Source organism: Hyperoodon ampullatus, assembly GCF_949752795.1.
Source record: "Hyperoodon ampullatus genome assembly, chromosome: 2".
NCBI lineage: Eukaryota > Metazoa > Chordata > Mammalia > Artiodactyla > Ziphiidae > Hyperoodon > Hyperoodon ampullatus.
In genome coordinates, this window is record NC_136915.1 from 126,587,729 (window position 1) to 126,613,985 (window position 26,257).

At 34.2% G+C, this 26,257-nt stretch overlaps 1 protein-coding gene across 2 annotated transcripts in view; it reads left to right on the forward strand.

Moving 5' to 3' along the window:
* The window catches only part of AKT3 (AKT serine/threonine kinase 3), a gene marked incomplete at both ends in the record, with an annotated part of 378,522 nt that overhangs the window by 114,938 nt on the left and 237,327 nt on the right, over positions 1–26,257 (forward strand). For both annotated transcript variants that reach the window (XM_079726789.1, XM_079726788.1), the window contains one exon: positions 21,810–21,935. In XM_079726789.1, the coding sequence (XP_079582915.1) occupies positions 21,810–21,935 (126 nt within the window). The remainder of the gene's footprint in view (positions 1–21,809; positions 21,936–26,257) is intronic.

Here is a 26,257-nt window from a genome sequence, read left to right on the forward strand (position 1 = left end):
GTGGCTGTAAGATGTGACAGTTTTCTTACCCACTGTTTACAGCAGCTCAGCTGCAGATGAAATTACCTTTTATCCAAGTGGTAGGATACTACCTGACCTGCACTTTGGGCATTGTTGAGGTAGCAGTGGCAACCTTTGATTGAAGGGAAAGGTCCTTTCTCTTCCTGGGCATAGCATCCAGTATGAAAAGAATATAGCTCTCTTCTTTCAAGCTACACTTAGTCCCGTGCACGTTAAAGATCATGACATGTTGTAAATTCAGTGCCCTGGTTTCATTATCATGCATTTTAAAACAGAAATGCTATTAAAGGTGATTTGAGTTTCCAGGATTTCTTACAAGTATAATGTGGAATGCATGCTATATAATCTATAAGTTAGCTAGAACTGCACTGGGCTTAAAGTCAAAAGAACTGGTCCATGGGTGTGTCTCTTAACAGCTCTCAGTCTTGGTTTCCTAATCTGTAAAATCATAATATCCTACAATCTTAGTGTTAAAAGTGACCTAAGGAGCAATTTGGCACAAACTTTCACTCCAGTTTCTTTTACAATATCTTTGGTATATGGCCATCCAATGATAGGAAGCTCAAGATCCCATTCTCTTCTCCCACTGAGTGCTTACAGTTTTCAAACTCTTGAGCAAAACATCTCTCCATTCTTTGTGTGCCATCTACAGGAGCAGAAACTGCTGATGGGAATATTAATACCTGACCTGTCTGTTTCACAAGTCAAGGAGAGGATCACATGAAATAATGGGAGTGAAAGCGAAGTGAAGTATTATGAAAATATCAAATCTTATGATTAATACTGGATAGTGATTTTTCAACTAATGACTTGTGTAGGAATTAACTACCATTTATAGTAGGGAAATTATTTCTGTGATAAACTAAGTTTTCAATCCCTGACAAGTTAAATAACCTTTGGAACCCTGTCTGTCAGATGGAGTCTGTCAGTGCCCTAGTATTTTTGATGATACCTAGTCTCCACAAATTAAAAATCTTGACCCACAATTTAAAAACTACTGGACAAGACTTTTGGGGAGACATTTAGATTCCCAGTGTACAATAGTAGTAAGCTAAAGACTATAATATAAACTGAACTTGTAGTCATATGGAAGTCACATATACTTTTGCCACAGGATTAGTGTTATTCTTGAATATATTGTGTAAAAACTACTTGCATAAAAAGAGGACTGTGTTTCGTGTACTAAAAGTGGATGACAGACTCAAGTGAGTTCTGCCTGGATGCCTTAATAGTTCTATCTAGTAGTCATACGAAACGTAAAGCAGTTTTGGGTGAGTTATTGTTTTTTACCATGTTCATTGACTTATTCTTGAAAGCTTTTAATTAGTAATTTTCCAGTTGCTGAAACTAATCCAGTAAACTAGAAATATGTTTCTTGAAACACACACACATGCACACAGCTAGCATGGCTAAGTGTACTAGAGACGCCAAGAATTTATTGCTCTCTCGGCAGGTAGCCCTTACTAAGGGAAAAAGCTCTACCTTCACTCTCTATTATTTGGGATAGATAATTCTGCCCCAGTCAAGCTGATGAGTGGACATCTGACCCAAGAGCTTCTTCAAGGAGTTGGAGAGGTGAAAGACTGAAGTAGCTAAGAGATGGAGAGGTGAAACCGTAACATTGTGTTGGGGTTAGAATTGGTATTAATTTATGAGGGAAGCAAACCTCTAAGCAAGGTGAAGACCTAGTGGGCAGAGAGAATGTGAAAATATAGCAGACATATTGCGAGAGATGCAGTGGAGTGGTAGGGGGAATGGGAGAGAGAGAAAGAAGAGAGACCGGAGACAGAAAGAGACCAGAACATCCACAGTCCCTGAACAAGACAAAGGGAAGTGATGTTTGTCATTTTCCAGATCTAATTCGCCCAAGTTCTACCTATACAGCTCTTTTCCTTGGATGAGATTTTTGTATTCTTACAATAAATAACCCTTTGCTTGTATTAGCTTTAGTGGGTTTTTGTTCCTTGCAACTGAAAGAGCCCTAAAAGAGCACTAAGGGTAGAGACAAAATATCAAGGGTAATCTTTGGCTGAGGCCTGCTTCTGACTACTATTCGAGAAATAACCTCTTTTTCTTCCATTCTTTTCTACATAATCATAATAAAATGTTAAGTAATCGTTGCTTTTTAACTTCTAGGCCCTCTTGATTTGAAATTCTGTGAATTCATTCTTATTGCTTGATTTGCTTTTATTATAGAAATGAGAAGTTTGTTGTAAACTGATGCATTGCTTTTATTTCTGCTGAAGAAGTCTGTACGCGTGTTATTCTTCTTGAATCTTTTAAGTCTTGGAGCAGGTTTGCCATCATTGTTAGGACATCAGCAGACCAATCATTGTTTTCTTAGTGGTGTGTCACAGACTTTGACCAAATATATGCAGGTATTTAAGAGTATGCTATACAATATAAATTGTATTTGGTACCTATTTTGAGGACTTCAGTTATTCACATTTAATAAGAAAACATCAGCTTTTTACTTCTGTGGCATATATGAGCTCTTAAAAAGATATATTGTAGGTAAACCGAAATGAGAATGTTATTGGACATACTAGTATCATTTGGTTCTGTAATTCTAATCTATAAACATTTTCTTAACAGTTTAGTTCAGACTGAATTTTGTTCTCCCCATTGCCATCCCCCCTTAGGTAAAGTCTTCAGAATTGTGATTACACAAAGAAAGCATTCATCTTAAACTATTCTTTGTACTCTTGACAAATGCTTCTTATTAAAAGAGACTTTTAAGACTTTTTAAGATGATCCCCTTGGACAATTAGATTTTTTTGCATTATCATTACATAATGCAAAATGGTTTCAGATAGTTTAGAAGTTGTTGGTAGATTAGCTAAGAAAAACTGATGATGAAATGCTGTAGCACAGTTTCTCTTAAGTCAAGCCAATCTTTAATATTTGGAAATGTTTAGTAAACTAGAAAGCAGAATACAAAAATGAAATATTTTAATTTTAAGGTAAATTGGTCCTGTGGCTCAGTACTAGTATCATGAAGGAAAGCCACTATACCAGTAGTGGGTGATAAGGTTTTTATTTTCTAAGTTTATATCTTCCAAGGTAGAGATTTATTGTAGGAAATTATTGTTGCAACTTGTTGGATGGGCTGATCCTTCTGAATGTAATTATGCCTGCTTTCCTTGGTGGGATCACAGTCCTCTAGGATGGTATTGGGATCTTATTACCATTGATACAAACATAGGGTACTGTTAATTGAAGACACAGATTACCTCAGGCTTGAAGAGGGACTCTTGAGTTCTATGTTGAACTAAAAATTCCTTAAAATATTTTAATTTTTCGTGTCCCCAAAGTACTGATCAGAACAGTACTTGTGGATACATGTAAATTGTGAAAATTCAGACCTATGATATTATTTCACTTCACTGGAAATTTCAGTGATTCATATGAGTTCTAGTTGAGTAGTTCAGTGTTTAAAATGTAGTTCATAGAAGATAAACACTTTACATTTTTATCTAAAGAGACACACAACTGGCATCAAAATGAATTTACTCCTGATTAGAGAAAGACAAATCTTACAATTTTTTTCTACACATTTTTGTCAGAAAAATGTCACTTATACTGGATTTGTAAGCAATGCCCTAATGTTACTGAAGACTTTTTTAAAATAGTGAGTTTTTATAGATTTTGAAGTAGACAGACAAAAAAATAAGTCAATTTATGTAAAAAATTTTTTTTAGAAATATGAAAACTTTTGGATATTATATCCTCCCTGTGCCTATCATGGTGCTTGGCACACGGTAGTTAAACTATTTAATAACTGACAGATTTTCTTGAAGAAAATTTTAGGACACATACAAGGAAATTTAAGTCTAGGTTTACTGATACACATGGAGAAGAGTTACGTCTCCATCAGTGAAATATAGACTTGAACCACATGATCTCAATGAAAGGTCACTTGGTGATTTGGTATCTTGAAATGTGTCAGTAGAAATCTTTCCAACAGCCATAGCTTATTCTTTTCGAATTTTCAAAATATACTGTACCTTAACAGCAACACTCCAATGAACCTGTATTCATTCTTTTTTACTGAATTAAAGAAAAAACATTTTACAAAGTGGACACATTGTTTAATTTTGTTTTGCATTTAGTAGATTAGAGTGCAAGGCCAATAAATTAAACCCAGGCAGTTCTGTTGCTAATTACATACAACTTCTCTTGAGTATCAGATATTCAAATCCATTTTATGAATATGGTAGAGAGAATAACAACTGTAAAACAAAGCAGTGTGCATGTAAGTGACTGTTAGCGTGCATTTCAGAAAGGATAAATGCTCACCATATGGTACAATTACTGTGTCCAAGTTTTCAAATTAGCTTCTCTCATCCTCCTTATTACTGTCTTTAAAAAGAGAGGAAAAAACCCAACATGATTTATCTACTCTGCAGCAGAACTCTTGACGCAAAACAGCAGCCCAGTTCTGTCCAGTTTTTTTTTTCCTTTAGCATAATAGAGGCTGTCGGACTTTTTTATACTAATTACTGTGTGAGCCTCAGATGAACCCCCTTCAATTCACAGGGCTTTGTTAAGGGAGGAGCTGTCAATGTGTCTGCCCGTTTGCAGCTGTGCTGTGGCTTTAGCTTGCTTAACATTATGCTGCTTTTTAGACTTGACAGAAGGGATTTTTTTTTTTTTTTTTTTTTGTATTAAGGCAAAGCAGCCTTGTAGCGAAATGGTTTAAGCAGCTGCATTGTAGGGAAGCACAAAGAAGTTATTATTGTGTCTGTTTAGGGGGGGTAGAATGGAGGGGGAGATATTCGGCTGCTGTTGATGCCGATTGTTGACTTGCCATCTGCCAGATAGGGAGAAGAAAAAAATGACAGCTCCAGCAGGGTGTTCAAGAGGTTGTTTGGAGAGACGCATAAACATGTGCAGATGTCGAACTGAATAATGGCTAGAACTTGAGACGGTTTATGATGCTGCTGATGTTTGTGCATATACAGAATGAATGTATGTGTGGATTTGGTTAACCAAGGCTACATACTAATTATCATTGTTTTCCTGCATGCCCCTTCCCCTTAGCTTGTTAATTAGTTTAGGAGTTTAGTACTTCCTCTTCCTTCTCTTATTCACATCTAGTTGTAGAAAACAACTTCTCTTAAAATGGCAATAAAACCTTTCTTATTTCTCCATATAGATGATAGCTAATCTATTTGGTTGGTATTAGGTGTGAACTTCTAACTGATAACAGGAGATTTTGATTAGGAAATAAGTCAGGTGAAACACCATGCTCTTAATGCATACATATATTAACAGTTTAACACTAGTCAGCATGTAAACTATTATTTGAAACTGAATTGATTTTATAGCCTACCACTAGGGGTGAGATGGAGTACCAAATTCACTTTGCTCAGTAATTCCATCATACTTTGAACTTAGATGTTACTAGTTGTGAAACAAAGTTACATGGGAACCTGGCCTTATTGGGTACCACTCTTTTTCTCTTGGTTGTCTTTGATTCTATAAATGACAGTTACACATTTTCATTATGGAGTAATGAATTGGTTGTATATTTCCTTCTGATCCGCTCCTGTTATTAGGTATTAGAGATTTGCTATATCTGTAATGTTTTTAAATGCTGTGATAACACTTAACTTCAGGGTGCAGTGTATATGTTTATTTAATGTCTTTTTTTTATTACTTTGACCTTAAATAATTGAGAAGGAATAGTGATGTTGGGTAAAATTTCTCAAAGGTATTTATGTTGTAGAACACCTCAAATTTTTGTAAACATCAAAACCAATCACAATATGAGTGAGAAAATGAAAAGAGAAGCTCTGACTTTTTTGGGTTTTTTTTTCCTATTTGGATTTCTATTACCAAAAAAAAAAAAATGTGGGGAATTAAAGAGTTTTTATTTTGACTTTTGGTAAACTCATGCTTTCCTAAAACATTTAGGGTTTTGTTGCCTAATTATTAAACAAAAAACCTTAAGTGTGGTTGAAAGGCAAACATACTGACAGAGCTTTGTGTCCAGAGTAATGTCTTTCTGAAAGGACTAAAGGGAGATTATCTGTTATTTCTACTCTTCATAAAGAAATAGAGGTCAGGTCTATTTAGAAAAACTTTCTTACTGTCGATTTTTCCACAAGTGACTCTAATCTGTATTTGCTGAAAAGGCACAGAGAACCATCAGCTACATTGGACCTTTCCTTTGCCTTGTATATTTAGTTTTTTCTTTTATTTGGAAGGCCACACATATGTCCATATTTTTGTATGTAGAATTATGTACATATGTTTATAGTTTCGTAGTCAGTCCTGATATCCCTCTGCCAAGCTTGGGAGGAAGCAACATGCCATTTTTCAGGTAGAGGTGTTAAACTGAGAAGAGGTGGTTTGACAGCGGCCAGGATGTTAGTGAGAGGTTGAGCAAAAGCAAGCTTGTATAAAAGCAGGCTTGCAGTTCTGTGCTTGGTTCATCATATCATGTTACTTCAGAACTATTTGTAAAATCTTAGTGCAGGCAAATATACTTACTAAGGTGATTGAAATATTCAAGGCAGAGTGTCTTTGAAGTTACCTCCACCAGATTTAAATGTCAATTAACTTAGACGAGTGACTTTATGAAAGTCCCTTTAATCTGTTTGTGTTTTTTAACACAATCTTTAATCTTCATGTGTTGGAAGAAGGAAACAATCACTGATATTCAAGGATCTTGTAAGAACTAAATGAGATAATAGTATATTTGGAATGCCTGGAACATGTGCAATGGTAGCTGTTACTAATATTTTATTTTTGTTGGGTATGATGTGTAAGTCGAAAGGTCTGTAACTATTGTAATTGGAGTGCTTATATAATGCTCTGTTGCAAAGTGAGCATACACAGTTCTAGAGGCCATCTAAGATATATAAGGTGGTTTTCTTAGAACCTTATATTTATTTAGTGATTATTTCATAAATCTGAAGGGAAATCAGTTATTTCAAGGGAATATCAAGAAAATTGTTGAAAGTAACGTTTTTCCGGGTGTGAGATCAGTGTTTATTCAGTAATGATTATTTTATATTGTATCCTGTAAAATCATTTTTCTACTTAAAAAATTTAGCACGGGATTGCTGAAAATTGCATGCATTCCCTTAATTCAATATTAATCTCATTATTTTGTAGCCATATTTTTCTCTGCTATGGCCAATACTTAAGCTGTATTTGGGTTATAATTATTTTTAAAATAAGATGTTGGAATACATTACAGTTAATAAATGTAATAATTGTAGTGAGCAAACAACACTAAAAAGAATGTTTTATCTCCTCTGGGCATTTTAAAGCATTATTTGATTGTTCCAACACTTTATTTTGCAGACAAAGAAACTGATCAAGCTCGTATAGTGGTGAAAGTCCTGGGATAAGCAGAAGTGTTTTTTTAGAGGAATGAAGAGGAAATGGCTTTGACCTGAGGGAATCAATATATTCAGTATAGGATGGCTAGTTACCACTCAGATGTTGGTGGTTCTTTAAGGTTTTTCTTTTAAAATTGTTGTTTCTGTCAGGCATTCTCTCTTTACTAACTACTACTCAATTTTGGATGAAGGGCAAGGGATGTTGCACCTGGGAAAGCTGCCTGATCCAGTTTCTAAGAGTGGTTAATAGGACTGGGTATAGTCACCAAGAACTTCTATTTTAGTTTTGAAGAATAAATTGGTTATATTAAAAAAAAATAAACTTCAGTTTGAGCAATGCTAGCTTCATACTAGTATATTTTAATGTTTAATAGCACATGGGTAGTGGATGCCAGCATTCAGATACAGATAGTTAAGTGTTGTACTCTTATACTTTTTTAAAAATTGTATGTTTACCAAAAACAACTTATAATACCAAAGAAGTGGAAATATCCCATAGCCTATGAAACGTATCACAGATTAGGATGAAACTGTTTCACAGTGAGGACATTTCACATATGAGTGAAACTGTACTTGGTGATTTTCAGGATAATTCAAAATAACTTTAGGAATTTCTAGCTTTAATGTTATATAGATGTATTTGAATTGTGCCTCAGAAAAATACTGCATGAATAGTAATTTTAAAAAATATTGGCCAGTATGTTGAAAGAATAGTTCACTGTCTGACATTCTTTAAGGCATCTTGCTAAATGTTTTGGCTTAAAATTTTTAATGTGTTTAGTTTCAAGAAAATCTGATTAAAGATGTTGGTAAACTTGATAACACTTTTTAGAACAGAAGATGATTAAGATACAAAGGCAGTAAGGCATAAACCATGAAGTTCATGTGTTTTTTTGGCTAGGCGAGTCACTTATTTGCTTTTAGACTGGAACACAGCATCAAAGTTCATAATTTTATACTTTTAAGTGAAAGCACATAGAACAGCAGCTGTTGTTTCCTGGCATCTTTCTGAAGAGATATTTAAACTTAAGTATATATATTTGTTATAGAAAAGAATTTTATGAAATGACCTTCTTTTCTGTCTTTGCATTTGCATTATTTTCAACTGACTCTTTTAAGATAGCTCTTTGTACTTTCTGTTTTAGTAAAATAGGACTTGGAATTTAGTTTAAAAATTTTTTTGACCTTAGAAAACTCCATGGTATAGTATAATTTAAAAAGAATAAAACTGTTTAATTCCAGGAGTACATATTTTTAAAATCTAGTTTACCCAAAGTTATACCAGGTAATGGCATATTTCCTAAGTGGAGAAATATACCCAAAGTTGTAGAAGCAAGGACTTTTCTTAAAAGTAAATACAAATTTTAAATAAAAGCATCTTTCTACTAAGTGGAAACCATATTTCAGGAGATCTTACTGTCCAAAAGAAAATTTTATTTACCTGCTTCTGATAATTTTTATCTCCTTTCAACAGGTCATTCACTATAAGACAGCTCTTCGTTTTCGAGGCTGTGTTTATTTAGGGGGTGGCCGGGGGAGGGGTGGTGGTGATGTGCAGTTTGGACTTGGATAGTCACTAATTAAGTTACACCTAAAACTCTGACATGAAGGTTAGCACTTTTCACATTCTTAAATTAAAAGTCTGTCAGGCCACTGGTCTATACAGGGTGAGTTATCCAGTGTTTTGTACATCCTAAAAAGATCTTTGACAAGTGAATACCAGAAAATGTTTTTCCTACTTTGTGTGAAATAGGTACTTTCTGAGGAAAAGGAATAAAACACCCAGTGCACATTGCATTAGATTCTAGAAAGTAAATTGATAATCCTTACGCTATGTAAAGATTTTTATAGTTTCAGAATCAGCATGAAAATTAAGTGGATGCTTTGATCCTTCACTGCCAGTTTGTCATTCATATTATACTTTATTAATAAATGAGTGGTTCATAACAAACGAGCCTATTGGCTGTTAGCTGCTTATAAGAAGAAACTAGAACCCTTATTTAGTTTGGGGCTGAATGTTAATCTCTGTGAAGTACTTTATCTTTACTGAAAGATTTGTATGTTCTCATGTCCTGCAATTTTTAAAAAGCAAATTATTCTACAGAGACCATTATAATAGAAACTTAATATTTAAACAACACAGAATCATTTATATAATTTTGCATTTTATTATATTTTGAATAACTTTCATGATATTGAGCCTTCAAGTCATTTTCCTTCATGATGCCTTGGTTTTAAGAAAATCTTTCCTCTCAAGCTTACTGGAAGCATTTGAAAACGAGTGTTATTTGCTTGTAGAAGTATGGATAATGACAAGAAAAGAAATCAGTGAGCAAATATACAGGTTGTTTTATTAAAATTTATTTTTATTAGAATGGTAGGTAAAGACTGTTTTCTGTAATTTGACTATGTGTTAGGTAATACTGCCCTCAGAGGGCCAAGGTAAGTAAATTCATTTTTAACATTGAGAAGCAGCTTTCTTGCTGTTTATCTGATCTTTAAACTTGCTCTGGGGAGGAAAAATGGACTTCTTTGAATCATTGAATAGCGTTTGATTTATGGTTGCATCGCTTTGATTTGTTCTGTTCTTTAAATGTGTTAGCTGTATCTGTGTACCTCACTTTGATGACAGCCTCTAAGCATGTTCAGTTCTTTTCTAAGAAAATTATAACAGACGACTGGCCACATATTGCCAAATTAGATTGGTTTACAAAGAGGATAAGAAAATTACCTAGAAAAGTTAAGATGATTTTACTGGGTGTGTGGGCGTGTTTTACTTTTTGTCTCTTTGATAGCAAATATTCTGGTATTCAAAATTATTTGAACCATGCTTTTGAATGTATAGCAGCATTCATTGAAATGGAAGCATTATATTCCCTTCAGTTTTATAAACTTAAGCATAATCACATCTTTCAAATACAATAAATCCAGAATAATGTACTTCAGTGGATATATAATTGTTATCTGTAAATATAAATATACTAAAAGTTGAAATACACTATTATTCCATTTATAAAAGCCTAACATTAATGTGTGGTTTAACATGTCTCTGAATTCAGAGTATTTAAGATTAAATGATAATTAACTTGTGTAATAAAGAAGTAAAGTGGGAAAGGCCTGATGTGAAAATAATGAGTTGCATGCTTTTGCCTTTTGCTTTTTGTATGTAGTAACTTTCTTATGAGATAATTTGAAACAAACATTGAGATGTTTAGTAGTAAATCCAATGGAGTGCTTGCTTTTTTTTTTCCTCCTGGAGTTACTTGATACTGAATTAAGAAGGAGTATTTCTGTGACAGCATTACCAGTTTTTAGTGAAAGATTTAAATTGGTCGAGCATAAATGACATGTAATTCATTATTATCAGTAATAATGGGGGATAAAAATAGGATATAAGCAAAGTGAATAACAAAAATTGAAACTTTATCCACTAAAAAGCAGCACATACTTGGCTCAACTAATGTGGAACAGTGATAGTCTGTATAAATGAAATTAACAAATTACATTTGAAAGTTTTTTTGTTTTTTGTTGTTGGTTTTTTGTCTGTTTGTTTTGTTTTGTTCTTGGGGGGGGCAGTTGGTAGCCTGTTCAGGGAACAAACCCTACGTTTGAAATTTTTAAAAATTATATAAGTTTCAGGTGTATAGCATTATAATTCAATATCTGTATATACTACAGAGTGATCACCATCATCACCATACGGTTGATCCCCTCTACCTATTTTGCCCACGCCCCAAGCCTCCTTCCCCTCTGACAACCGCCAATCTGCTCTCTGTATCTACGAGTTTGTTTTTGTTTGTTCATTTGTTTTTTGATATTCCACATATGAGTGAAACCATATGGTATTTGTCTTTCTCTGTCTGACTTTAGCCTAATACCTTCAAAGTCTATCCATGTTGCTAATGGCAGGATTTCATTCTTTATTTATGGCTGAGTAGTATTCCATTATATATATTGTATAAATTGTGTATATATACACCACATCTTCTTTATCCATTCATCCATTGATGGATACTTAGGTTGTTTCCATATCTCGGCTATTGTAAATAATGTTGCTGAACATAGGGGTACAGATATCTTTGTGAATTAGTGTTTTCATGTTCTTTGGATAAAGCTACCCCCAGAAGTTGGGTAGGTGGGTCATATGGTAGTTCTATTCTTAATTTTTGGAGGAAACTCTATACTGTTTTCCATAGTGGCTGCACCAGTTTACAATCCCACCAGCAGCATCCTGGGGTTCCCTTTTCTCCACACCTTCTCCAGCATTTGTTATTTCTTGTAACAAATCACGTTTTATTTTATTTTATTAATTTATTTATTTTTACATTTTATTTTAAATACTCGATTTACTTTTGTGCAGTTTGATACTTTGTACATATTAGGCACTCACTAAGTCTTTTTTGATTAGCTGTACTTTTAAGAGGTTTTATTTATTTAACAAATGCTTGTATAATACTTACTATGAGCCAGATGTTCTATGTGCTTTACAAGTACTAATTTATTTCTTCTTCACTACTGTTGTCCCCACTTTCCAAAAGAGGAAGCTGAGGCACAGATTAAACAGCATGCCCAAAGGCACACAGCTAGTGAGTGGCAGAATTGGCATTTGAACTCTGGACTTCACATAATGTGTGCTCTGATTTTTATTCGGATCTCAACTTTGTCCTTTACTTGTTACCAGTGTCTCAGAGCCTCAGCATCACTATCTGTGTAACGTGAGGATGTCCTAGCACCAGTCTCTCCATGCCTATGTGAAGAGGTCTCTTGTGCATAATTCCTGAGCACAGTCTTGGCTCAGTACATTCAAGTGCCCTTGCCTGCCTTGCTTTCACCACTTACATACTGTGATACAAATCTCAGTAAGTCTTAGTAAGTATATCGCCTAGGGAAAACAAAGGAGGGAAGAGAGAAGTTACGAAAGGCCATGGATTCATCCTCAGAATAATAGAGTTTGTCATTTGATGCAGTGTGATTTTTGGGTCCCATGCTATTGGAAAGCTATTATAGGAGACACTCCATTGGTGAGAGTCCAAGATAAAACCTGATTCTATTTTGTTGAGTTTTGTTCTGTAAGGCAGTGATTTTAATATAGGGGTGGGAAGGTTGAATCACCTGAGGGTTTTTTCAAATGTCACAGGCCTCCTCCTGATAAGCAAACATACAACTTTCTCTGCCAATTCCCTGTCCCTGCCATAGTGAGACACTATTATTGTATATATTGTTGTATATTTTACCCATCAGGAGTTACAACAGAAAAATGGATTGAGCTTTGCAGGCTTGTGTTATAGTGGGGTTTCTATTTGAAAGAGCTTTTCTGACATGAGTGTAGTCCCTGTTTTTCATAGTGGTAGGTTTATTCATCCATTCAGTTACTAAAAAATGCCAGCCTTCTCTGTGGTAGGTGCTGGTGGTACATGTAAGTAGGTTTGCAAATGGACTCAGCCTTTCCATGTTTGATACTCATTAAGACTGTTTACTGCAGTGTAAGATATTACATTGATTTTAATATTAAGAGAATATGATGTGGTGAAATGCAAAATATTTACAGTAAGGAAGTTGTAAAAATTTCTATTAAAGTCTTTTTAAATTGGTCCATTTCTTTGAAATAGTTTAAAATTCTGTTGGCCCTAGCTACTCTGTTAAAATACTGCAGGAATAACTGTATGCTTAATGCAGTGTGTGGAGTTGGAGACTTTTTCCTTATAATGCAGGAAGCAGATTAAAAAGAAAACTTTGCTTTTGCAATCTACAAGGGCGTAAATGTAAGCAAAATAATAATTTAGTTCACATTTAACCCAGCAGGAAGCTGAGTACAGATTGAGTAATTCTCCACAACATATCTACTGCTAAGTAAACTAATCTCACGGTTTATTCTTCATTAAATTGCCAAGATGCTGTTTTTCTGTTGGCTAGTTTGTATGTGTGCTTTGTTCTCTCTCTCTCTCCATTTTCCTTGCTCTTCTCTCACATTAAAACTTAATACTATAACTCTATTAAGATATTCTTATGTTTAAAAGAATAATTAGTAAGTATCACATTTTTGGCTTACAGTATACTGTTTCCTAAAAACAAAGGGAACCAGGATTTGATTAACTAATTTACAGAATATCATGAAACAAGTACCAGAATGTTTAAAGGTAGATGGTAATTGTGCAATTTTCTGGATAACAAAAGAAAATTATAAAGTAGACTAAGTACTGGCAGACCCGGCATTCTGAGATCTTAGAGAAGCTGGCATTCCAACATCTTGTGGTATTCAGTGCATAGGTACTTTTCTCATGATTGCTTCAAGCTTCAAAGCAAAACATGGATCCCAGGCTTCTTTAGGAAGTAGATATGAAAACTATATTTAATATAAAAATGACAAGTTCATGCATTATGCAGTGGAAGCAAAATTTCTTGACTATAATATACTTTTCAAAATAATCATGAAAGAGCATATGTGGTAAAGCAGAGGAATGTGGGTACATCTGGAAAGCATTTAAGGCATCTTGGAAGCATGATGCGAAATCACCAAAATTGTAAACACCTTCCATCTGTCCAGTTGCAGTGGTAACATTGACTAGTACAAGAGCAGACAAATCTCTCAGTGACCTTATGTGATAGTCATACAACCTGGGTGAAATCATCATAAAGATCTGAATGTTTTGCAATATGACCTCATGAATCAATACTATACAGAAAATCATGAGAGGAAAAGACAGGCCTGGGCAGTATCTTGAAATGTGAAAGGCAAAAGTGTGTTATATGTTATGCTGGATGGAAATAGTATCATAAACTATATAACCGTGCTTCTCTGCTTGCATTGTCATGAGGCTTCAGAGAGGAAGGGGTGCAGGGCCTCATCTTGAATTAACACAGCAGCAAACCTGGATTAACAAAGTTCATTTGTGAAACGTTGAAGGACCATATGCTGATACTGCTCCCAGTCTCTTCCCCCACAGAAATGCATCAAACAGCAAATAATATTGAACACCTTTTTCACAAGGCACATAGGTTGCTATTTGGAAATGCCAAGGCATAGGAGATATTGCCATCCCTTGGTATGACCTCCTGGAGCATGAAAAATGATTAAAGAAGTGGAAGAAGTTTTCGTTTTAAATTTTAATTGCTCAGTCATCTGCTTTTCTCTAGCTCTATTTTCACTGCTGCCTACTATACTTAAAAGCTCCATGAGGGCAGGTGCTATGCCTGTATCATTCACTGCTGCATTCTCAGTGCTTTTTTTAGTGCCTTTTTTTAGTAAGTATTTTGACACTCACTAAATATTTTTGAATGAGTGAATCTATTAGAAGCCCATTTCCCCCAATTTTAAATAAAAATGTTTAAAGAACCTTATTCATTGATCTGTGATGCTCATTGAGCAGTACCTTAAAATGACTGAGCTGGGCAAGACTCATTAATGCTTTTGGCATGTTTTGCAGACGTCACCTAATTTTCAGAGACTGTCAGCACACATCCAGAGCTGGTTAATGGCTGTTTGTTGAAGAGATTGCATAGAAGACACCATAGAACTTAACAATTTTAATTTGCCCAAGGGCAAAGAACATCCTTGAAAAGGACTTAAAGAAAGGGGAATGATAACCTAAAAATTTAGGTTTGCAGGAGCTGGGAAAGAGTCAACATATATTTAGTAAGCACCTACAATGTTCAAAAGCACTTTCATTTATTAAAATTTCAAATTGTCCCTATGCAGTTGAAAAATTGTTATTATGCTAGCTCATTGCAATGTAGATAATATAAAAAAAATTCTTTAAGATTATTTTCAAGACATCTATAAAACAGTATGATGATAATTTCAGTGAATAGAATAGAAACTCATTTCTTCTATTCCCTCAGAGATAGAAATAGGGCTTTTACTTAGAACTAATTGGAATATGATACTTGGATCTGCTATATAAAAATGTAACAGGCAATTTCAAGAATTGCGAATATTTTGTTATGTTTATCATTATACATTTCTTCAGTAACTATATTTAGTTATAAGATATTTACAATATAGCACACTATTATGAATTATATATTCAGTATTCATTTATTTATAGTGCTAATATTTATTTATGAAAATCCACTAGTGGAAAAAAGATTCTGCTATGTTTTCTTTGAGGAAGTTCACATGTGTAAATTTGGTTGGCATCTGTCAACAAGCAGCAGAATATTTACAGTATTGTGAACCATAAAATTAAGTAGATTTTATACTGAAATTAACATTAGGGCTCTTTTTGTCTTAAGTAAAAATTGACTTGAAGACTTACTTAAGACTAATGGTTTCTTAAAGTCATAAATTTATTTTTATTGAAAACTGTCATTTTTTTATTTAAAGCACTTCTTTGGAAATTCTTAAAATACTTCTATTTTCATGGTATTGTACCCTGTGTATGTCATTTAATAAAAATAATTCAGAGAGATCTAAGACTTGTGCTTTTTTCTTTGGAAGACTAGTTACCTCTGTGATACCCTACCCCTATCTTTAAAAAAAAAGTAAGAGGTATTAAATCAGTGTTGTGTTTTGATATTGGATAACCTGTTTTATTTCTTTAGCTAGGCTTTGTTTTATATACCTGAAACTAGTTAAAGAGACTTTTTTTCTGCTGATGGAGTAAACTTATTACTGACTGCTGCCTATTGCCTCATTTATGTAAATACTCCTGAATAAGTGCTGTATTGAGTAGTAGAATGTTTAACGTGAGGTGAATTGTAAATATTACCATAAATGATAATGGCTTCATTTAATAATAACAATAATAATCTAACACTTGTTATATGCCAGGTAATGTTCTAAGTCCTTTTTATGTCTTTCCAAACCCTTCAGGTAGGTACTGTTATGATTCTCATTTTTCAGGTGAAGAAACTAAGGTGTAGAGAGGTTAATTTCCTGCAGCTGAAAAATGGAAGAGTCAGAATTCACACTCAAGCTATTACCCCTCAAAGATGACAAAGACAAATAATATTACATCTTAAAAACTTGGATTGTGGGACTTCCCTGGCGGTCCAGTGGTTAAGACTCTGCACTTCCAACGCAGGGGACACGGGTTCGATCCCTGGTCGAGGAACTAAGATCCCACGTGCCGCATGGTGCAGCCAAGAAAAAAACTTGGACTGTGATTAAACAAGAAAATAGAACATAAAAAACTCAATGTTTTCAGGAAAGCTAAGTTTCAGCTTTATGACGAGTCAAAACAATAATGCCTGTTTCCTGACATGCATGTGAGAATGCCTTCAGCCTCTTCCTTAGCGAGTGATTAGCTTTTGAAGCCTCTGTTATAGCAAGTATGAGTGGCCATTGGTAATTTTAAAAGCTATATCACCTGTATCTATAACAGAAACCATAATTTCAGTTTGCTTTAAGAAATTACAAGAAGTAAATTATTAAGGTAAGAAAGCTGGCAAAATTCCAGAATCTGAAGTCCTCATAACTAAGTAAAACTGTGAACTCCAGTAAACAGCTTCTTCCAATCCCACATTTCATAAATAGGATTCCCTGCTATTTATAGAAGTGATGTGGATTTTTCCCTCTGTATGCATAAGGTATTAACTATGAGTCTCTATACCACTCATGCCAAGAACTTAATCAGTAGGGTTTTGTTTGTTTGTTTGTTTTCTGTAAACAAGCCTTTGGTTATAGTGTTGAGACGCTGCATTAGTTTTCTAGGGCTGCTGTAACAAATTACGGAAAATTGGGTGGCTTAAAACAACAGACATTTATTCTCTCACAGTTCTGGAGGCCAGAAATTAGAATCAAGGTATCAGCAGGTGTAAGCAGCAGGTGTAAGTTAGAATCCAGGTGTAAGGCTCCCTGTGGAGACTTCAGAGGAGAATCCTTGCCTCTTACAGCTTCTGGTGTCTTCAGATAGTTCTTTGCTTGTGGTGCATCATTCCAGTATCTGTCTCCATGGTCACATTGCCTCTTCCTTTTTTCTATGTGTCAAATCTTCTTCTGCTTCACTTTTATAGATATTTGTAATTGGATTTAGGGCTCACCCAAATAATCCAGGATAAGCTTCTCTTTTGAGAAGCTACTCTTCTCAAAATCCTTTTGCCATGTAAGGTGTTATTCTCAGTTTCCAGGGATTAGGGTGTATACATACATTTTGGGTTCACCATTCAGTCTACTACAGAAGCCAAAATATCAGAAACTTTGTTAGAAATTATGTGTTATGATGTTCATAATAGTATACTTCAAAATATATAAAGCCTCCAGCCAAGGAGTATGAAAGAATTGGAAGCACGCATTAAGGTAGATAGAAAGTTGTGATGGAAATCTTGTCCAGGTGTAACTGTGGTGCTTGCTGACAGTGCATACAAATTTGGAATGTATATTGATGGGTATCCATAGAACAGTCTCTTCAGAGGACTTAGTACCCCATAAATGCTGCTGCTTTATTTAACAAGACTTTCTCCCCATTATAACCAGGCTGTCTCTTAAATTAGTTGAAATCTATGGGCTATAAATATAAAAATATGATGCAACTTGGTTTTAATGCAGCAGGTATAAACTTAGGTGTAAATGCTATGCTTAAAAAATAAAATGTGGTTGACTTTTAGCAGTCTATCTAAAAGGATTTGTGGCAGAGAGGGTAACTTTATTCTAGGCACTTAGCCCCTGTAAAAGCCAGGACTTTTTGGCCATATTTTTAGAGCAGCCTGAGAAGATGTGCCTTATTTGAACTCTCACTGCCTCAGCTGAGTGAATTAAGAAAGTGTTCCATGAACAGCTGGACAAGATCCGGTTTTCTTGGGAACCCCAAGGCTGCAGGAACAATTCTATTTTGCCATCAGTTTACACAGTGTCTTGCCAAGGTGTTGTGAAAAGCTATAACTTTTTTTATTCTTTTAAGCTAGGAATATTATTCTTCTTCTGTACTGGGTCTGGAAGGTGGCAATAAGCTCACTTTTTTCTTTTATTAATACCTTATGAGTTTGTGTCCTCGTAAGGCCCATTTCTTTGAGCCTCGGTTCCACTTTTGGAACTAGAAAATGAATATTTAATTAGGCCAACACATCATGCTATTATATGAGCTTTAGTTAAGAATGTTTATAGGAACCTATAAAAAAGGATCCACTTTCAGGGATACTCAGAACCCTTCTGCAAAATTTAGGGGGTACCTGAAATCTTGTGTAATACTGGAATATAAGCTTTATGAGTTAGAGACCATTTTTTTTTGGGGGGGGTCTGCAACTGTGTTCCTAGCACCTAGAATAAATTAGTAAATACATGAATGCACTTCAAGCACTTTCTCAGAAAGTCCATTCATACTATAGATGAAAAATGACAAGAAAATAAAGGTTACCTTCAGGAGTCTTCATTGAAAGTTTGAGATCCACTGTTAGCTTAGCGTGACAGTACAGTTGTTGATTAACTGAGTCAATTCAAAATTAGTAATAAAATTTTGTGAGAAATACTTATTTTTATCTAATAAAGAAGGGAAATTTTGACTTTCCAGCTTTTCTTCTGGGTAAATGACTATCTCACAGTCTGGGTATAACGTATTACCTGTCAGGGATGCATAATAAATTTATTTTTAAGAACTTTTTGGTAACCAGCAGTCCTGCTATAAACCACATAAAATACTTTAAATTTCTTAAGATTTGTTTAATAAAAAGATAAAATTTTGTGGTGATTTTTGTGTCTTTCATCTGCGCATGTAAATACTTAATGGCTGACAGGAAATTATTCGTAGAAATGAAAACTTTTATTTCTTTTAATTATACACTTTTTAAATAAGTGTATTTAGTACTCTTAAAATATAAGAAGAAATGATGTATAAGAAGAAATGGTGTTATCCGATTTTTTCTTCTTTAAAATTTTCAAAATGAATTTCTTTCATTTTATCTTTGGTATAATTATTAAACCATTATTATTTAGCTTATCAGACTTATAGCACTTTGTACCTGTATAAACTTGTTATTGTTTTAAAATAGCATTTGAACTCTATTACTAATTAGAGAACATTTTATATTTTATATAGGAATACTTAAATATGAATGGAAAAATAAAACAATAAGTACAATCAAGAAAGGAACAGTTTCATTTTTTAATGGGGACTGTGGATTTAGCATTCTGGTTTTATAAATTTGGCCTGTGTTTATTCACATTAGGGCCATATTTTTAAGTAAATTAAACTGAGGAGGGGTGTCAGGTTTTCCTTTTCTTTCCCTTAAGTTCCTTTTGTGTGCTTATATACTTGTGGGGAAGATATTCATATACATATTTATTCATTTAGTAAGTTATTGAGCATTGATAAAGTGGCAGGCACTAGGTTGGGCAGTTGGAGTGTATCACTTTAAGGAAAAAGAACTGACAATGTTTACTTCCGATGGTTAAAACTGAGTTTTAAAGCAAAGAGTAGAATTTTGGAGAACATATCTGCCATCATGAGCTTCACAGCTTCCTACTGCTTACTTTGATTTGTAGTGATAATGAATGTGATCGTATAATGAATTGTGTCAATATTTGGAAGACCAGTATAACTTGGTGGACTAGTGTTTTCTAAACGAACAGTGAGTGATGTTACAAAATCATGCAGAGTGTAAAAGGTTCATTCAGTGTGAAATACAGACCAGTGGACTTAACATAGCAGAGTACAGAAAGTTCATTGATAACGGTTTCAAATTCCACATTGCAGTTAACCTTTTAGAAAATGACTTTGTCAAATGCTGGTGTAGTATCAAAGAAAGACATCCATAACTATCTGAATACTCTGCCCTTTTCCAGCTACACATCTGTTTGAGCCAGATTTTTTTTTTCTATATTTCAATCAAAACAACATACCGTAACAGGTTAAAGCAGGTATGAGACTGGCTGTCTTCTGTTAAGACAAAGATTAAAGAGACTTGCAAAGATGTAAAGCAGTTCTGCCCTTCACACTAACTTTTTTGTTTTAGAAAATAAAACTTTTCATAAAAATATTAATGTTGCATGTAATGAGTTTATTGTTACTATTAAAGGAAGTAATAACTTAAATTTTCTTTTTAGTTTCTAATACAGTAAGCATTATAGATCTAATCTACATACACAAAAATTTGTTGGGTGTATTTAAATATTAAAAGTATTTAAGAGTGTAAAGAGATCTGAGATAAGAATTTGGAGAATTGCTGATTCAGAGGAATGATTCCACACCTGAAATACATGTTTGGGGTGAGATTATGGAAGAGCTCACATTTTATACTAAGAAACTGACACTTTACAGTAAACAGTAAGGAGTCAGAATATTTTTGAGCACAAAATGATATAATGAAAGCAGTACATACAGACATTAGAATTATCTGGAGATGATAGATGTATAAGATGGAAGGAGGGGGATGAGTAGAATGGGAGAGCAGTCACAGTGCATTAGCAGAAGGGCAGATGTAAGGTGTTAGGGCAGTTTGGGTTGGCTAAACGAGAGAGAGAGACTTGTGAAGGCAGTATTGACCTACCTACTGATAGGATAAGGAGAGGGAAGTCAAGTGTTAGGTTTGAGCTTCGATAACTGGTGTCAAGAGAAACGGATTTGTAGGGAAAGCTGAACTGCTTTCAAATTTTTGTAGTGCTGTGATTAGGCACTTGAGATTGAAAAGCCAGGTGGAAACATCCAGTAGAAAACTGAAAATTGAGACCAGGGAGCCTTCCAGCTCTGAGAGTATCATGGAACACCTCTGTTGCTTAAAATTTAAAAGAAGTATGAAGTAAGCAAATGGCGATCCAGTTGTTAAAAAATTATATTTTGGTGGCTAGGTGATAGCTTATATCAAAATCTGATAAAATATACATTTATTGACTATTATGTGCTTGGCACTACCATGTGTTCTTAGTTATTACATTTGTGTGTATGAGTGTGTGTATGGTTTTTAAGCTCTATTAACCCATGTTCTTTCATTTCCTTGACTTGTTTACAGCATTTATACAGTTTTTTTCTCATGCATAACAATGAAATGTTGTTTAAACAAGTTACGACCAAGATTTAACAATGAAAACAGAATTTTTCCCTTTCTTTTAAAAAAAATGACACAATTAGTTTTGGTACATGGAAGAGAAACATCTATTTCATGTCCCTCTTATGATAAGTGTTTTTTCATTGAAATTCCTTGATACTGTGTGTATGATTTATTTTCCAAGGCTTTTTAAAACGGCTGAAAATATGCTCTAACAACCATCTGATACGAAAAACTGAACAAAATGTGTACTCAGTTGAATGATTCTCTGAAGAAATAATGGTGCAAATGAATTATCAAAGTGTGAAATCATTAAAAACAAAACATGTTTGGGTTTTTATTGAATCTTAATTGCAGGCTTATGTATTTTCTTTTGTAAACTAAGTTAAAAGAAAATTGCCTATCTAAATTTTTGGAGGCCAGTGTTGTAGGACATATATTGTACCATAATTTATTTTTCACATAAAACTGCTGTTCCTTTTTTCCTCCAGCATTAACATGCATGCTTTCCTCATGTAGGAGAATATATAAAAAACTGGAGGCCAAGATATTTCCTTTTGAAGACAGATGGCTCATTCATAGGATATAAAGAGAAACCCCAAGATGTGGATTTACCTTATCCCCTCAACAACTTTTCAGTAGCAAGTAAGTTAATTATAACTGTTGATTCACCTTGTATTTATTTATTTGTATGGCCTTATGTGTCACATATCATGGAATATATGAAAAGCCTATGAAAAAGTTTAGGTTTGTATTTAATAGCAGAGAAATTTTCAGCTTGGATAGAATTTCAGTTCCTTAGCATAGGGATTGTCGATAATATGTAGTCTTATATAATGCAAAATAGTTTAATATTTTTTATAGTTAGAACTTTGTGATAAAAACAATTCCTCAAATACATATCTCAAGTTTTTCTCTATAAAGTGTAAACAAAGACCTTTGAACTTGGTTGCTGGACTGAACTTGGTTGTAAGATGTTGCAGTACTTAGTGCATCTCTAATCAAAGTTTCCTATCATAATTTTAGCTCGTTTGATTGATTGTATGATAAGAAAGAAGTGATTTACATTAGACATTATTTTCTGGGGAGATTTTATGTTTGTAGTAAATTTTTCTTCCTTACAAATATCTAACAAAAATGTAATTTAAACTTATTTAGAAATTGTATATTTGCTTGAACATAGCACAAAATAAACTGAAAGATGATGATTATAATTGTTATGACCAGGCTTTCAGATTGTTCAAATTACTGATTAATCAATGAAAGGAGTTTTCTGTGTTGATTTAGGAGTAAAGCATTTTAAAAGTTAACTTAAAACAAACTTGCATAAGAGATAAAGTTTGTACCATTGGGATAAAATCTTTAACTAGACACCATTCTTAATTTTAATTTTGGTTGTATGTTGTTATCTATTAGCCACGTTTAGAAAAGATGTGAGGGAAAATTAAAGCAAAAAATAAATTAAAAATATAATAAATAGCAACATCAGAAAATGCAAGGTAATAAAAATCCTCGAATATTATAAAAGTCATTTTATCATTATATAAAGCCCCAGTCTTTTTTATGGATACTTTCTTTCAATTTTTTTAAACAATAAGGTAAAACAATAAAACAAAGAGTTTGTGAAATCTTACTTAAAAAAAAAAAATTCTCTGTTTATATAAGTGGATTGTTCCGTAGGGAATTTCATTTTTTAAAAAGTGAGAATACTGTTGTAGTTGTGTATTAATTAAGAAATAATTTTTCTCTCCACCAAATTTATGGCTTTCTTTCAGTAGAAAATTATTTTAGAAATCCTATTGTCAATTGAAATAATATCTTGTACTTTGTATTGACTTTAAGAATGCATTTTCTTTCTAAAGATCTTTTGTGCAAGCATTTGCTTTAAAGTGATGGAAATTGGCTTTTAAAACATAAGCAACATACATTATCATATCTGACCTAAAGCCAGTATGGTTTCTTAGTTTCTTCTATTTTACTAGCAAATGCTATTATTGGTTTGTCTGAAGTAATTTATAAAGTACAGAACTCCTGTATCTGCTGATCAAAATGCAGCATTCTTTGACCTTATGAAATTTCACACCTCAAGAAGTTTTAAAGACATACTGTATGTCACAGTCTGCCAACATCTGCTCTGACACTTCCACTGGCAGAGGCTGAAATAAATGCTGCACTCTTGAGGAGAAAACCTATTTAGTGACTGACAGTCAACTTATCCATGAAATCAATATTAGTCAACATCTGTAATTTTTGCTTGTGTAATCAAGTAGTTATGGATAGTTGACTCAAACTAATAAGTGAAGTTATAGACCAGCTCCTTAATTTTTGGAAGGATGTTAATGTGGATCTTACACTAAATAAACTATTTTAAATTGATTATTTTAATGCATGACTTATTGCAATTATAAGTTTTATAAATAATAATTATCTGAGGAAATAATGTGTAGTGAAATGGGCCCTGGTTGAAGAAATAGTTCAAATTTAAGCTCCACCAAAAGCCATGAGTATGACCTTGGGCAGGTCATTCTCTGAGACGCTGTGGTCTTTAGTCCCTTCATCAGCATAGTGAGAACATCTGGATTCAATGAATTTGTAAGGCCCTTTTGTCTCTAACATTCTGTGATTCTGAGGGGAGTTTGAGCAGGCCCTTGAAGAGTGAGTAGGAATTAAGCAAATTAAAATAGAGGTGAAGGATATTCCAGGCAGAGAGTAACAAAGAATGTTTTCATGAGATATTAAGAGAAGGAACAGTTGGAGCCAGAGAGGGTTACTCCACTAATAGTTTCCCTTTTGTCCTAGCCCACTTTAGTATATGAAAAAAGATACTATTATATGAAAAAAGAAACTAGAAATACAAGGTATTTCAAAGCTACTTTGGGAAATGTTACATATACACATGTATTCTATTCATAGCTACAATGAGTCCCCTATTTTTCCTGATAATTAAAAATGGTACTTCAAAAATTAATCTTTGTGGATGTTAATGAAATTTTACCAAAATAGGTTTTTTATCCATATGAAAAAGATAAAGTATGGGAACTAGAAGGGACTTGGAATTGATCTTTCCAATCTTCATGAAGTTTCAAATTCCTTTTCTTCTGATTTAAAATTTCCAAACAGATAAGTCTTTATACTAGTTGTTTCTACTTTCTAGTCCACTGCAGCCTAACTTGCTTTCTTATTCACTTGATTGAAACCACTTTTAGTAAGTTCTCCAGTGACCCCTTAATTGCTAAGACTAGTAGACATTTTTCAGTTCTTTTTTTCCTGAATTTATATCTGGGATATATTTTATACTTTTGATTACTACTTCCTTTTTGGGATGATCTCTCCCATTGTGTTCTGGGATGCTTTTCTTTCCTGGTTTTCTTCCTTTGCCTATTGCATGCATTTTGATATCTAACTGGATTCTGGCCAAGGACTGTTCTCACTATGTACCCTCTCCCTGGATGGTCACATTCACATTAAGGTTTCAATTACTCCTAGTATGCAGCTTGCTCCCACACTTACGTATCTTCAGGGCAGGCCTCTTTTCTGAGCATTAAGGTACTATATTCAACTGACTGGTAGACATCTCTACCTAGATATTCTTTTGTAGTCAACATATCCTAAGCTGAACTGAAGATAATTTTGTCAACTTTCCCCCCGTAAGTCTCACTACCTCAGTTCTGTCTTGAGCAGAAACCTGGATCTATTCCATGCCTTTTTTTTTCTTCAAATCTTCACCCCAGGGCTTCCCTGGTGGCGCAGTGGTTGAGAGTCCGCCTGCCGATGCAGGGGATACGGGTTGGTGCCCCAGTCTGGGAGGATCCCACATGCTGCGGAGCAGCTGGGCCCGTGAGCCATCGCCGCGAGAGGCTACAAGAGTGAGAGGCCCGCGTACTGCCAAAAAAAAAAAAAAAAAAAAATCTTCATCCCACTCCCAATTCATTTCTAGTCCTGCTGGTTTTGCTTATTTCTTTAACTTACGTCCTTCTCTGTAATCACCCTAGAATAAGCCCTCATCATCTCTGCTATAAATTCTTAACTATAGATCTCTGCCTGGAGTTTCTACCACTCATATTCTTCCTTCACATGACTGTCAAAGTGATCTTTCTAAAATTAAATCCTAACTATGCTGCTACCCTGTGAAAGCCCTGCCCTGGATCTTCATTGCCTACTGGATAAAGTCCAGATTCCTTCTATATCACACAAAGATCTCCTCAATCTGGCCTCTGCTTTCAACTCTTGCCTCATCTCTCCTTTGCTGTCCAATTATACTTTGGCAGTACTGAAGTGCTTATAATTCCCTATATAAACTATGCTGCTTTCCTACTCTGAGCCTTTGTTTTTGCTGTTCCCTCTGATTGGAATGTCCTTTTGTCCCCTATTTGCCGGAATAATTTTTTTTCCATCCTTTAAGACAATTCAGATTTAAATCCCTATCCTCATTCCTTGCTAAATTATTCCTCTCTGCTCTTTACAACGCTGTTATCTTTTGTTGTTATCACGTTGTTTCTTGGTTGTCTTGTTCATGTGTATGTCTCGTCCACTAATCTGTGAGTTATTTTAGGGGAAAAAGCCTAGTGTTATATCTCCTAGTGCCTACATACTGGGGTTTAATAACTGTTTTTGAATGAATGTCTGAAAATATCTAGTCCAGATTTCTCCTTTTTTAGATAAGAAGAAAGAAGCCTTTGAAAATTCAGTGATCTTTTTAAGGTTGCTTTACTAGGTAGTGGTAGTTAAGTATCAAGATTAAAACTCAAATCTCTCTTCCATCATTTAGTTGTTATCTCCCGCTCTGTGCTAGCCCCCCGTCCCCCCACTCCCAGTTCCCCGCCTCCATTCTGTGACATTTTCCCTATCTAGAGCTTTTAGATCTGATTCTGGGTCAGATTCCAACTCTTAAATTCTAAATATCCTTTGGCATGCGGATTGTGAACTCTCCAACACCTATAAAATGCGGATAACAGTATTTGACCTTT